The sequence below is a fragment of the Eublepharis macularius genome, chromosome 9 (assembly GCF_028583425.1).
Source record: "Eublepharis macularius isolate TG4126 chromosome 9, MPM_Emac_v1.0, whole genome shotgun sequence".
Lineage (NCBI taxonomy): Eukaryota > Metazoa > Chordata > Lepidosauria > Squamata > Eublepharidae > Eublepharis > Eublepharis macularius.
In genome coordinates this window covers 96,131,135-96,143,659 of record NC_072798.1, presented here as the reverse complement: position 1 = coordinate 96,143,659, position 12,525 = coordinate 96,131,135, and the positions used below count along the sequence as shown (strand labels likewise).

Below are 12,525 nucleotides of genomic sequence, written 5' to 3'. Positions count from 1 at the left end.
TTTTAACAAACTGTTCTCAGAAGTTGCTGTTAAAAAAAGCCACTGGCATTGAAATGACTGTGCCAGGCCCTTCACTCTGAGAAGCACCTACAGCTTAGTGAAGTAACTGGCACAGTTACAGAATTCAGTTTTTGCTGGGATCAACATTGGGCTCTGTTCCCTGCTAGGGGAAAATGTCAAATTTAGCTCTAATAAATTTAAACATCCTATTCGAGGTGGCATGAAAACTGGGACAGCAGCAACTGATCGCACTTCTGTCTTGTGACAAGGCCAAATAGAGATTGCTCCACAGCAAAATGAAGGGTTGAATGGGGGGTTGGGGGGGGGCATCCACTGACGTGGCAGAGCTTATTGGTAGGGCCCTGGCAGAAGGCTACCTGCCCCCGTTAATGCCAGCGCAGTGAAAACTGAGTCAAGGAGCTGACCAGCAATACAGCACAGTCCTAGTTCAGCAACCCCCGAACACTGTTGAAGATGTGGGCATTTCGGAACATTTGAGAATAGGTAAGGGGGGTGCCAAAACACTGGGAGGCTCCACAAAATGCTAGGAGCACCCTCCTATGCTTAAAGCAGTGGTTTCCCAATGGCTACGCCCTACAGCCACAAAAGCTGCTCATTTGTCAGATACTGGAACAGGGAACACACACAACAACAATAGTTATGATTGGCTCAGGAGAGGAAGTGAGCAGATGCCTCCTAATTGTACCTTTTCCTATTTCCTATTTCAGAGACGTTAAGTTTGACCTTTTTGATAGTTCTAAAGATCTCTGGTGGCCATTGGCAGGAATAAACACTACCTTTGGAATCCTAGATGGTAATACGCTGTTATCACAATTACCACAATTACTAGGTAAATAGCTAATTGACAACAAGGCAGTATCACTTCCTAAGAAATCAAAAACGGTTAAGGAGGATTTTAGGCATAACAAGAAGGCTCTGTGTTATAATTATTCCTAACACAGCTTCCAATCTATCATAAAAGAGCAGGGCTTTTTTTCAGGGGGAACGGAGTTCCGGAACCTCTTGAAAATGGTCCCATGGCTGGTGGCCCCGCCCCCTGATCTCCAGACAGAGGGGAGTTGAGATTGCCCTCCACGATGCTGAGCACCGTGGAGGTCAATCTCAACTCCCCTCTGTCTGGAGATCAGGGGGCGGGGCCACCAGCCATGTGACCATTTTCTCCGCGGGCAACCCACTGAGTTCCACCACCTCTTTCCCCAGAAAAAAAGCCCTGTAGAAGAGGTTAGTTAAACATTAGTTATGTAGAATGTTTGTTGGACTCAGCTCTCAAGAAATTTTTGAAGGATTTGTGTATGTTTTAAGATGAGATACCATGCTGAAAGCTGCTAATGCGCTTTTATAATTTTCTTCTGCTAACCAGCCATAAAAGATGCACATAGTGTTTGTTTCATTTTCACTTTCCTTCCGGAAAAACTTGATTTTATTAGTTGTCCCTTCCTATATATCTAAGGAAAATACTACGAGTCCCACAGCCTACCAGAATACAGCTTTTAGGGGATGCCTCTCTCACCCAAGAGAGCCTCCTTGTCTAATTTCAGAGAGCATAACCATTCCTGTTTTGTAGACAATTAAATTTCTGCAGCTGTTTGAAAAACGAAGGGGTAGTGGGCACACATGATAAGCAGGGAATCCTCGTGCAATGTAGATCTCTGTGGGTGGGGATGTGTGTCCATTTTTAAATGAAACTCCAGCATACGGGTGCTGCAAGCCAAACCTGGTCTCGTACATTCTCCTTCACAACTGTAGCACTGGACCAGTACGGTGCCCATCGGAGCGAGTCAGTGCAAGAAAAATGCTTCAACCTCAAGTGCAAAGGAGGGGAGGTGCTGGTGGCGGGCTCCCCACGCCCTGTCCATGTACTCATTCTTCTTTAGAAATGTTACAGACATTCTTTATGCCCTTTTTCATACATGAAAGAGCAGAGAGATGCAAATGCCTCAAGGTCCTACCCATCCTATTTAGTGTGGCCCTTGGTTTTTTCTTACCAGAGCTAACGGGGAAGCACGTTTTCACTGGAGAAACAGCTAACCTCCAAATTCAGTTTTAAGGCTGGCTTTTAAAGAAAACAGAAGTCTGCAAGCAATCTCAGACCACCCTCCTCCATTTCTCCCCCACTGGATCTCGTCTGGCTGTCTCTCGTGTTACCCCCACTGAGGTGTGACAGCCACAACCTGCCGTCCGAGGGATTCAAGTCCGGCACATGCATCCACCTCGCCGGTCTGCAGCACTTCCTGGCTCCATGCAAGCCCTGCAGGCAGAACCTTCTCCTCCAGTTGTTTGCTTCAAATGGCAACGCTACAGCATTTGCCGGAGCCTCAACTGGCCGGGGGGCGGGGGGGGGGGGGACGGTCCCGACCCTTTGGAGTTTTAATATGCAAAAATGGGAAGCTGATGTTTAAGTTAACCATGATCTCATAACTACTTGCAGACAAAATGATATTAAGGGGACAGCCAGGGGGGCTGTCAACTGCATGTAGCACAGACACAGTATCACAAAACATGACCGCGTAGAGAGCCCACTGTTTCAAACAAGCACACGTCTTCCCATGTGATTGGCGTACTTCAAGAAAGCAGATAAAGCCACATAATCCTGTCTAGCATTAAGATCTGTAACTGACTGCTGGTTAGAAACATCCATGTCAGTTACTTATCTGCTGAGTCACCCTCTCCCCTTTTTGCTGCCCTCTGTGAACTCAGCCAGATGCTGCCAGATTTTTCCATTTGGATTAGCAGTGGTTTTTAAACTGCCTTTGTACTCTGCCGGGTTGCGGGGGGTGGGTGGGGGGATGTTTTAAATAACTAGAAAGTAGTGTCAATCTCAGAATGTGCAACCAATGAGTCAGGTGAGGCACATACAAATCAACAACGCCTCTGCTTTGTGAAATTTCACTAGACACAGCAACATTCTCAAGCCTTCAGTTCATAGCCAGAGGTACCAGAAACGTAATTCAAGTAACTCAGGCTTTGGGATTCAATTGAGCCAGGGAGCTGTCGTGGATAGAATACTGGACTAAGAGCTGGGACACCCAAGTTCAAATCCCGACACGACTTTGGGAGCTTGCTGAGTGTCCTTAGGCCAGTCCATATACATTCAGCCTGACCTAGCCACAGGGCTGTGAGGATAAAATGAAGCGGGGAAGTGTGTTTTGAGCCACTCTTGGTCCCCAATGGAGCGAAAGGCAGGGTGTCAATGAAGTAAATAACTAATAAATACAATAGAGGCACAGTCCAATCTGTTTAGGCATTGTATTTGTGTACTAAAATCTGTCAGAAAGTGAGTTTAATAATAGAGAAGGATGCTTTGTCCGCACCCACACAGCAAGCCAGACTGAAGTTTTCCGTGTCTGGTTTTGGGGTGGCAGCTCTCTGCCTGCCTGCCTGCCCGCCTCCTCCCACTAGCGCAACAGTGAGGGTGAGGGGCTGAGGAAGACGCCTTCCATCTAGTGCCATATTCGCAGAGCTGTAAGCTAAGCCTTGGACACCTGCACATCCGATGATGATTTAAACCAAGTAAAATGGAACATGTTTCACCTGCATACACCTCCCATTGTGCTGTTTCTTTTTAAAGCTTCCACATATGAAAAAAGAAGAGTGTTGTTTGAATTACAGATAAGCAGCTACAAAATTAAAAAGGAGATCCTGGAGGAAGGCTACTTTGGAGTGGCCAGGCAGAGATTTTACTCTGTGCCCTTAATGGATATGGAGGGGGGGAGGTTGTAACTAAGCATTTGAAAAGGCAAAGACCGAAAAGCTCAGGGCTTTTTTTTCTGGGAAAAGAGGTGGCGGAACTCAGTGGGTTGCCCTTGGAGAAAATGGCCACATGGCTGGTGGCCCCGCCCCCTGATCTCCAGACAGAGGGGAGTTGAGATTGCCCTCCGCGCTGCTCAGTGGCGCGGAGGGCAATCTCAACTCCCCTCTGTCTGGAGATCAGGGGGCGGGGCCACCAGCCATGTGGCCATTTTCAAGGGGTTCCAGAACTCCGTTCCCCCGCGTTCCCCCTGAAAAAAAGCCCTGGAAAAACTTATGCTCAAAACAGCTTTTGAAAACCTGTAAGTGAATGGTTTGCATTCACCACTATCAAAACATTCCAGGGAGCAACCCAGTTCTGAAAAAAACAACCACTTTAATCAGACAATTGCAAGCACCTCAAACAATAGGTTATTGTTACAACACAGGGTACCATCTCACAATCTAGTTATTGCAAAAGCATGTGAATAAATTTTAAATGGACAAAGTCAAGAAAAAGTGGCACCATAATTAATGTGTAAAAACAGAAAAAAATTACATTCATTCCACTGACTTCTAAAAGAGGCTAAAATACACCTCTGTATTATACATTCTAAAATCTGTATTGCCTATGAGTTCTCTTTTGGAATCTACTTTTTTTTTAATGGAAACACTTAAAATTTTGTGTGCAACTTACAAAGGAAGATTAGTTCCTTTATTATGTCAATTCATGGGAAAAATAAGCTAGTGCAATTTATTTTAGAAACATGTAAAGCTATATATGGAAGGAGCATGATCATTTTTTTTACTGTTTTCAATCCATTCTATTCTTCCTTTTCCTTCCTGAAGAGGGAGTAACTTTTTTTCTCCCTTTAAAGGCTGGAGTCTGCCCAAAGAAACCTTTCCCAAAGCTCTTCCGCTTATTAACCCTTAATATATCAACCCTCCTTACTGGAAAGCAATTATTCCCAGGCCCCCCCATCCCAATTCATTGCAGAGCAACTGATACAATTTCTCCCTTAAAGCACTTGGAACAGGCAGACGTTCTCCAGTCGTGCTGAAGTGATAAAACTACCGCGTTCTCCTCAGAGAGAAGCCTCAGCCTTCCTCTACAATGCCTTCTGGGGAGAATGAAATGTCACGAACAGAAGCAACCTTCTTTTGAATCCCACCACCTAGGCAGGCACTACTGCAGAAAGGAGATCTTGACGCCGTTCCTGGCAGCAGCTTCAACTCAGGCAGTTTGGATGCTACAATTCTCTGGATCCCGGAGCATTAATGCTATCATCTGTGTGTCCCCCTCCCCTATCCTATTTTTAATGGAAATAAACATTTACAGAGTGCATTTACATACACTATTTTACAAGAAAATTGTCCCTTTGCCAGAAGATAGAATTGTACATTTTTTTCCGATCCTGACTTGATAATGCCTCACACTTGTAAATTATATAATACTCAGCTAAAACAGTTTCCATAAATAGTTACAAAACCTGCCAAAAACACGAGAGGAGAATAAAGGAAGTTTCTGTTTAGAAAGTGGATGTCTGAATGCCACATGACACGAGAAACAACGCCTGAAGACACCTTCGTGAGTGTTTTCTGCAGAGAGTCAGTAAAACTACCAGCTGAAGACGAAAAGACTACCCCTCCCAAAAACACAGTGCACAGAAAGCAAAATGTCAAACGGTACCTCAAAGTAAAATAAAGGTCTGGGGTTGAAGCCAGCTCATTTGTGATCCCGTTACAGAGAACTTATGACAGTCACCGCTTAGGGTCTGATGCGTGGGGATGCGAGGGCTGGCCCAGGAAGAGACCCGGAGATCCTGCTAAGAATTCAACCACGGGTGCCTGAGGCATTCGCCAGCGGAGGCTCGCTTCTCTGGAACCATTTCTAGCATAGGAATCAGGAAATCTGTAAACTCTGCTGCGTCTTCTTGAGGCCAACCATACTTCTCGACAAGGACATCAAAGAGGCTCCAAGGTTTCAGCTTTGTAATGTGTCGAAGTTCTCCTGCATTGATTAAAAAGGGGGGAAAGAACCAGTCAGTGTGACTAGTGAATTTATCAGGACATTGTAACTGATTTTTAGCCTTGCATAATTTCACTTGACCATTTTATTCATGAGCCAAGGAACAGAGAGGCTTGTTTTAATACATAATCACTCATTTTAATATTTTAACCCTTCCTATTGGAAAAAATCTCGGCAAGTAATCATCTGAGCAAGTGTTATAAAAAAGAAAGCACTTACATTTCATATATACAGGTATATTAATAAGATATATAGACACACTCCACTTATATCACTTCTACCGGTAAACGACAGAACTGAAAATTACAGCACAGATTTCTCCCCCACCCCCAAATCTACCTTACTTTAGAATAAAGCACATGTTGAATTCAAAGTTTAGTTCCCACAAATCTTGGACAGAAGACTAACAGCTTTATTCCAGCAGAATTTTATATAAAAAAATGTTAATGTTTGTAAATGTTAATGTCAAGAATCACAATTCACAAACGAACATTCGAGCTTTAGGGCCAAACGAAATGTGATGGGCTTAATCACATATATTCCTGTCATTTCAGTGACAGAAAGAAGGTGGTGTAAAAATAGCAGCAGCAGCAGGCTATGCAATGGACACACTTTCATGAAAGGCAGGAAATGTTTTCTGATCAAGTCTTTGGAAGCGATATGGGGACTCAAAATGTTCATGAATGTGAAAAAGCTACAGCGGAGGTGCGTCTATGAAGTGAAATTCCACTAGGCTGGATCTGGCTGATAGGTTCACGGAAGAAGCTGGTGGAATAGACTGTCCTCATCTTCCCTTTGTCCAAGCAGCCTGCTGTCGGCTTTGGAAATCCTCCTGGACGGGCAGAAGAACCTTACTAGGAAAATGCACCACAGCTGGGGAAGGGGGAGATACTGCAACGAGGAGGAGAGAATCAGGTCGAGTGGCTCACCTTTCTCTCTTCCACGGCTGGCTTGTGGCAGGAGAGGTGGCAGCAGTTTTACACAATTCCCCTCACCACTGCAGCACCCTGGTTCTGTGGCACATTTTCTTTGCCACGTTCTCTGAGAGAATTTCCAAAGTGAAGATCAAGCTGCTTGGTGCCTGCTCCGCGGTGCGGAGATCTCAACTCCCCTCTGTCTGGAGATCGGGGGGCGGGGCCACCAGCCATGTGACCGTTTTCTCCGAGGGCAGCCCACTGAGTTCCACCACCACTTTCCCCAGAAAAAAAAGCCCTGCTTTCATGAACCTCCTTTCTGTATCTACGAATACACAGCGCCTGTGAAACTGGCACTTGGCACGCCGGCAGTAAATACCACTCTGCATTGTTCTCTCTCTAATCCTAGTCCTACTGCATTGTTTTTATATTTTGTGATCTGCCCTGATTCTCAGTGAGAAAGGTGGGCTGTAAACTCTCACAAATAATCTCAGGTACTGCCTCCCCTCCCATGTCTTCCTTCCGTCCTCTTTGCAAAAAGGAAGGCTGGCGGGATTCCCTCTCAGTGTAAAGCTTTTCCGGAAGAAGGGGCTTGCTGACATGAGGTCAAGCAATGACATGAGGTCAATGCCCACCACTTTAATACGGGGTGATGGAAGAGCCTCCCTCTCTTGCTTGCCCCATCCGATCTGCTGGCTACTGAATGACGTAGCACAGCAACACAGTTTCTACTGCTCCTCTAGGAAAGGCTTTGGGAAAGAACTCTGTATCTTAGTTCCAGCACGTCAGCCTCCAGAATAATTCTATTAAAAAGCATTTTAATACGTTTACTGAGGAGAATCAGCCACAAGGGGGCAATACAGGATCAGCATTCTGCCTTCAATTAAAAAAAAATTATACAACGTTCTTCCACTCTGGCAACTTTTCCCTCGGAAAAAGCATATATGGGATGCTTGATAACAGAAGGAGCTCGTTTTAAACAAGAAATCCAGAATAGTTTTGATCCACCCTCTTAGGAGTTAAACTATTCATCACAATGAGAAGTCCTAAACATCAGCCTCTCACCCTGGAAGTCACAGCAGTGCACAATGCAAGGAGAGGAAAGACTTGGTCAGAGAGAGAGAAAAGAACATGAATAAAGAATTCCTCCAGAAGAAAGCTGGAAAAACAGAATGGCTGACTTGCAAATATGGATGGCCCTGGGTTGAATCCTACCTCTGCCTTGAACTCACTAGGCAGCCACAGGAAAACCACATTCTCGCCTTCTGGTTTACCCAAAGCAGGAAAAACATTCGGAAATACCCAAAAACCGAAGCAGCAAGCCGCAATCGCTTTGGAATGCTCCGTACAGATTTAGAGCATTCCCAAGTGATTCAGGGAACTGGGTTTTCTCCCAGCAAGCAGCAGGAAAGGGCCCTTTAAACTATCAGCTGTTAGACGGTGGGGGGGATCCCTCAGCCGTCTGCCAGCTGATAGTTAAAAGGGGCCTGCCGCTTGCAAGTGGCAGGAAAGGGGCCCTTTAAAGTTGCCCTGAAGCTTCCTGAAGCAACTCAAATGCTTCGGGGAAGCTTTGATTCGGGATTTCCAAATCAGGGCCAGCATGGTGGCCCCAATTCAGGAATCCCAAATCTTTACAAATAGGGTCTGATTTAGGTATTTTATCCGAATCGGAAACCCAAAGCACGCACCCCTAGCCTGGACGTTCCTGATTGCTTTGGCACCTTGCCCACCTCCGCTCTCCTAGCATGCTCATGCACACACACACCTTTAATTGCCTCTCCTTAAGGAAGTGGGGGGCTATTCTTTGCTACTCCCATGCCTGAGTCATATTTGCCACATGTGTAATCCAAAAGAGGAAATGGAATATAGGACTTCTATAACTGTTTGTACCAAAGCTGCAGCAGCTGGAAAAAAGAGTCAAGACAGCTGCTTGGTTAGCAGCCAGGCAAGTCTCATTCTTGGAACACAAAGAAATGCAGGTGAGATGCAGCTCAAAGCCCTAAATGCAACTGGGGATGGGGGGAGAGAGACATGCTTATGTTTGAAAACTCCACACTTGTGGTTGGAGGTGTACTGAAAATTGTAAGTAGGGCCTCTTTGAGACTCCGCTTCCAATACAAACACATCTTGCGAAACCCTCCATAACATTCTAACAGTACTCTGGTCCATGATAACAACTGTAACCGTTCCCCAATTCATTTTAATGTGCCAAACCTTGGATGTTGCAGCTGGCACAATTTTCCAGCATAAGAGCTGAGAAAGATTCGAATAAGGTAAAGATCTATTTCAACATAATATTTTTGTGGTATTTACAAGACAGAGCCAATCCACAGATATCTGTGTCAATATGGCACAAAGACAGCACAGGTGACTTCTTCTGGGATCAGAAGGGGCAAACAGATGCCTGAGCCAAGCCCCCTCCCTCTCCAAACACACACTGGTACACCCACCCAAAATGGTACAGGAAACTCCCAAATGCTTTGTGAAAAGCACACCTTTCACCTGAGAACACTAAGTTAGAGGTGTGATTTTTCAATACATTCATTAAAATGCCTTTTTGTAATCTGAATGTTTGCTCTATAAATGAATAAAAATATTATCGTTCATTGTTTAAAAATGAAAGATCAGCAATGGGACACAGAAGACAGGGAAATATGGCAAGAAAAGTATTCACCACTTAACTACTTCTTTCATCCTTCTGGTGGTGATGATTAAAGAGAGTGTTCGGAAACAACGTCAGTATCGAGCTCTCATTTATTAGGCATATCATCCCATTCCAGATACTGCAATTAGGATGGGATAATAGCATCACATGTGTTCTTTGTATTTTGACCCTGCATATTCTTCCCTCACCTTCTCTCCCCATTTCTTCCACATCTCAGAGACTTTCTATCACTGTGATTACTCAAATGTTCAAAATTAAAAGGAGGCATCTTTGTATTCTACATGCTTCTTCCTTCATTTTGGCGCTGCCAGAAAAAATGCAATCTTTCTGTTGTAAAATTTCAGGATTGTAGTAAGAACAATGTCATTTTTGGCTCATCATTGTGGACATTCTAATTCTATCTGTACTGTTGCTGTTTTTAATCTACCATTGCCTACTTTTCTCAAAAATGTCAAGTTCACATGTACACATCTTTTTAAAACATGCTCTTAAAAATGAATATGCTTTTACCTACAAGTCAGTGTACAGTGTCCTCTTTTGAAAAGAATTAAGGCTGAAATTAGGATTGTGGAAACACCGTTACCTTTTCTGGTGAAAAACTCCTTGGAATATTTCCCCAACATAGCGTATTTTCGAGGGATTTTCCCCAGCAGTTCAATGATCAATGCTATGTGATCTGCATTGGAGAACATTTCCAGCAAAACAGAAACATACAACAGTTTAATCAATACGGTGCATGCACACACTCACACTGGCCCGGCACAGACAGAAACAGACTGCCTCTTGTTGTAAAGGCAAGAATGATAGATAGGCTGTGTGGATGACGTGTTCATTTGCAGGTTAATTTAGAAAAGCATTTGGCCAAAAGCAGTGAAAAGCTGAGATCTTTTTTTGCTTTTGCACCAAGCAAAACAAACAATCTGGCTGCTTTCCATTTGTTCTGTAAACTGAGACACTTTGGGGTGTGCATTTTAATGGGACAGCTACTGCCAAGTCCACTTCTGTCTGCATCACGGCACCTTTCAAAAAGAGGATGTACTACCTCTGCGATTGAAGAATTCCCGAGAATATTTTCCAGAGAGAGCAAAGTGCCTTGGGATATTGCCTAGCAGCTCTATGATGTGTGCTATGTGGTCTATGGAGGAGAGAAAAAAGGACACAGGAACGGCGGGAAGGGCAAGGAGAGGGCGGGATGAGAAGAAGAGGAAAGAAACGGAAATTAGTGTTAAAAATCCAAAAGAGCTCCAAAAACAAACAGTGTTGGCAGCAAAACCATGCAGAGGATTCCCGAACCGGCCAGACTCTGGCATCATTAGTAGCGCTTATGTGGAGGGAAGGGGGAAAAAACACACCACTGGTGCCTACGGTGTTACCACTGCAAAGGACACTGTGAGCGGACAAGGATGGAAAGATGGACAGGCACACGGATGGAAGCAGGAATTAATTCTGGCTAGGATGTTTTTCATTAGTAATCCACTGCACAGACAGAATACTCCAGAGGTGCAAAACATGCCTAGTCTGCTGCCAAAGATGCATCTAAACTATGGCAGATGTTTACAAAACTCTGTGGGTGTTGCAGTGTTTCCACACAGATGCAGACCTTACAGGACAGCAGGCTAATCCTTTCAAGGCTTAGGGAGGAGTAGGGTGTCTGCAGGAAGGAGATTTGCCCACCTACTGGGACTTTAAAACTAAAAAGAGAAAATGTGATGTTTATACTCTGAAATGAGAACTTGAAAAAAAAATCAGCAATCCACTTAAACAAGAACAAATGCCTCTCTGCGTTCCCCTGGATCTGGGAAAAGGCTCGGGGCAATAGCCGGATGTTTAAAAAGATAGATACCCTCATCTCTGGAATAGTCTTCACCAGAATGTGGCTCAAAGAGATAATCACCAGTGGCAAGTTCAAATGCCTACGATAAAATAGAAAATGACAAGTGTTTCAGAAGAAATAAATGTTTCCCTCAGAATACAAAATCACATTACATATAGAATTACACCAAAATGATAATTTTACAAACCATGAAAAAGAAGAGCGGCTCCCAGAAGTCATCACAGCTATAGGGCCACGTGCCTCTCCTGTGAGATGTTCCAAAGCTAGGATCTAAAGAGCTACGTTAGGCACCCTCAAGAGCTTGAATATGCCAGTAAGCCTTCTCCTTGCCTGCCCCTTCACCATGTATCACAGCCTCTCTCCGTCAGTTTTAAAAGGGGCATGAAAGGGTATCCAGAAAACCAGGCCCAAAGCCCTCTTGGACACGAGTTGTGCCTGTTCTTCAGATTCCAGCCCAGCACCCCTTCTAAGAGATCCAAGGTAGTAAAGGCTGGGAAAAACCCAGAGCCAGAGACCTTCAAGAGCAGCCATCAGAACCCACTCCACGGCAGAACTAATAGCTTTATTCTATGGTAGCCCATAATTGAAATAGTGTAAGAGGGGTAACTATCTAGAACCAGTAATACCGGTTAACCTCCACCAGCTCCTTGCCTCTGCTAAGAAAGCTGCTGGCGTGACAAGTTCTTAGATTATCTTCCCTGCTTGCTAACACTTTCCCTTGTATTTAAACAGACAGGGTTAGAGGACATTTTAAACCATGTTCAAAATCTACATTGATATCTGCAAACGACTGAACTCAAAATGATATGTATAACACGGGATTCAAACAAGGATTTAGGGCAGACACAGAAAAATTCTGAACAGAAAAAAGTTGGGCAAACAAATATATAAATATTTTGCAATGATGTTCTTTGTACACTGAACATGATATTGTGGAGCAGATATATGTGGTTTTGTAGAGCTACTTTATTTATTTATTGTAAGGAGAAAAGTAGCAGCAGGAGAAGTATGGGGTCATGTGATGAGCACCCATCATTCCACATGGTACAAGAAAAATGGTAAGAAACCACAGGGCGAAAGCATGCAGTCAACACACAACATATAAGCCAAAGATGATTGTGAAATCAGACATAATCTTATTTGGACAGCTTATCTGATCAAACTCCAATCAACTTCACATTATGTTTCTCCTGCCAACGTATCAGATCTACACCATTTCCTCCTTAGCAAGTTTACCCTTCCAAGTTCCTCATCTCACACCTCTGTTCCCAATCCAAACAAATGCACACTGATTACACACCAGCAGGGTATTAAAAACAACATTAATTACAGTTTT

General features: G+C 44.1%; 1 protein-coding gene across 4 annotated transcripts in view; it reads right to left on the bottom strand.

Annotated features, from left to right (window-relative positions):
• Nucleotides 1-4,130: 4,130 nt before the first annotated feature.
• SRPK2 (SRSF protein kinase 2) overlaps nucleotides 4,131-12,525 on the bottom strand; it is a 195,240-nt gene continuing 186,845 nt past the window's right edge. Inside the window, exons 14-17 of one of the 4 annotated variants that reach the window (XM_054988356.1) lie at nucleotides 11,199-11,268; nucleotides 10,398-10,490; nucleotides 9,939-10,031; nucleotides 4,131-5,758 (exon numbers count right to left, since the gene is read on the bottom strand). In XM_054988356.1, coding sequence (XP_054844331.1) covers nucleotides 5,574-5,758; nucleotides 9,939-10,031; nucleotides 10,398-10,490; nucleotides 11,199-11,268 — 441 coding nt within the window. In that variant the 3' untranslated portion in view covers nucleotides 4,131-5,573. The other 3 variants (XM_054988357.1, XM_054988359.1, XM_054988360.1) reach the window with 3 other exon arrangements.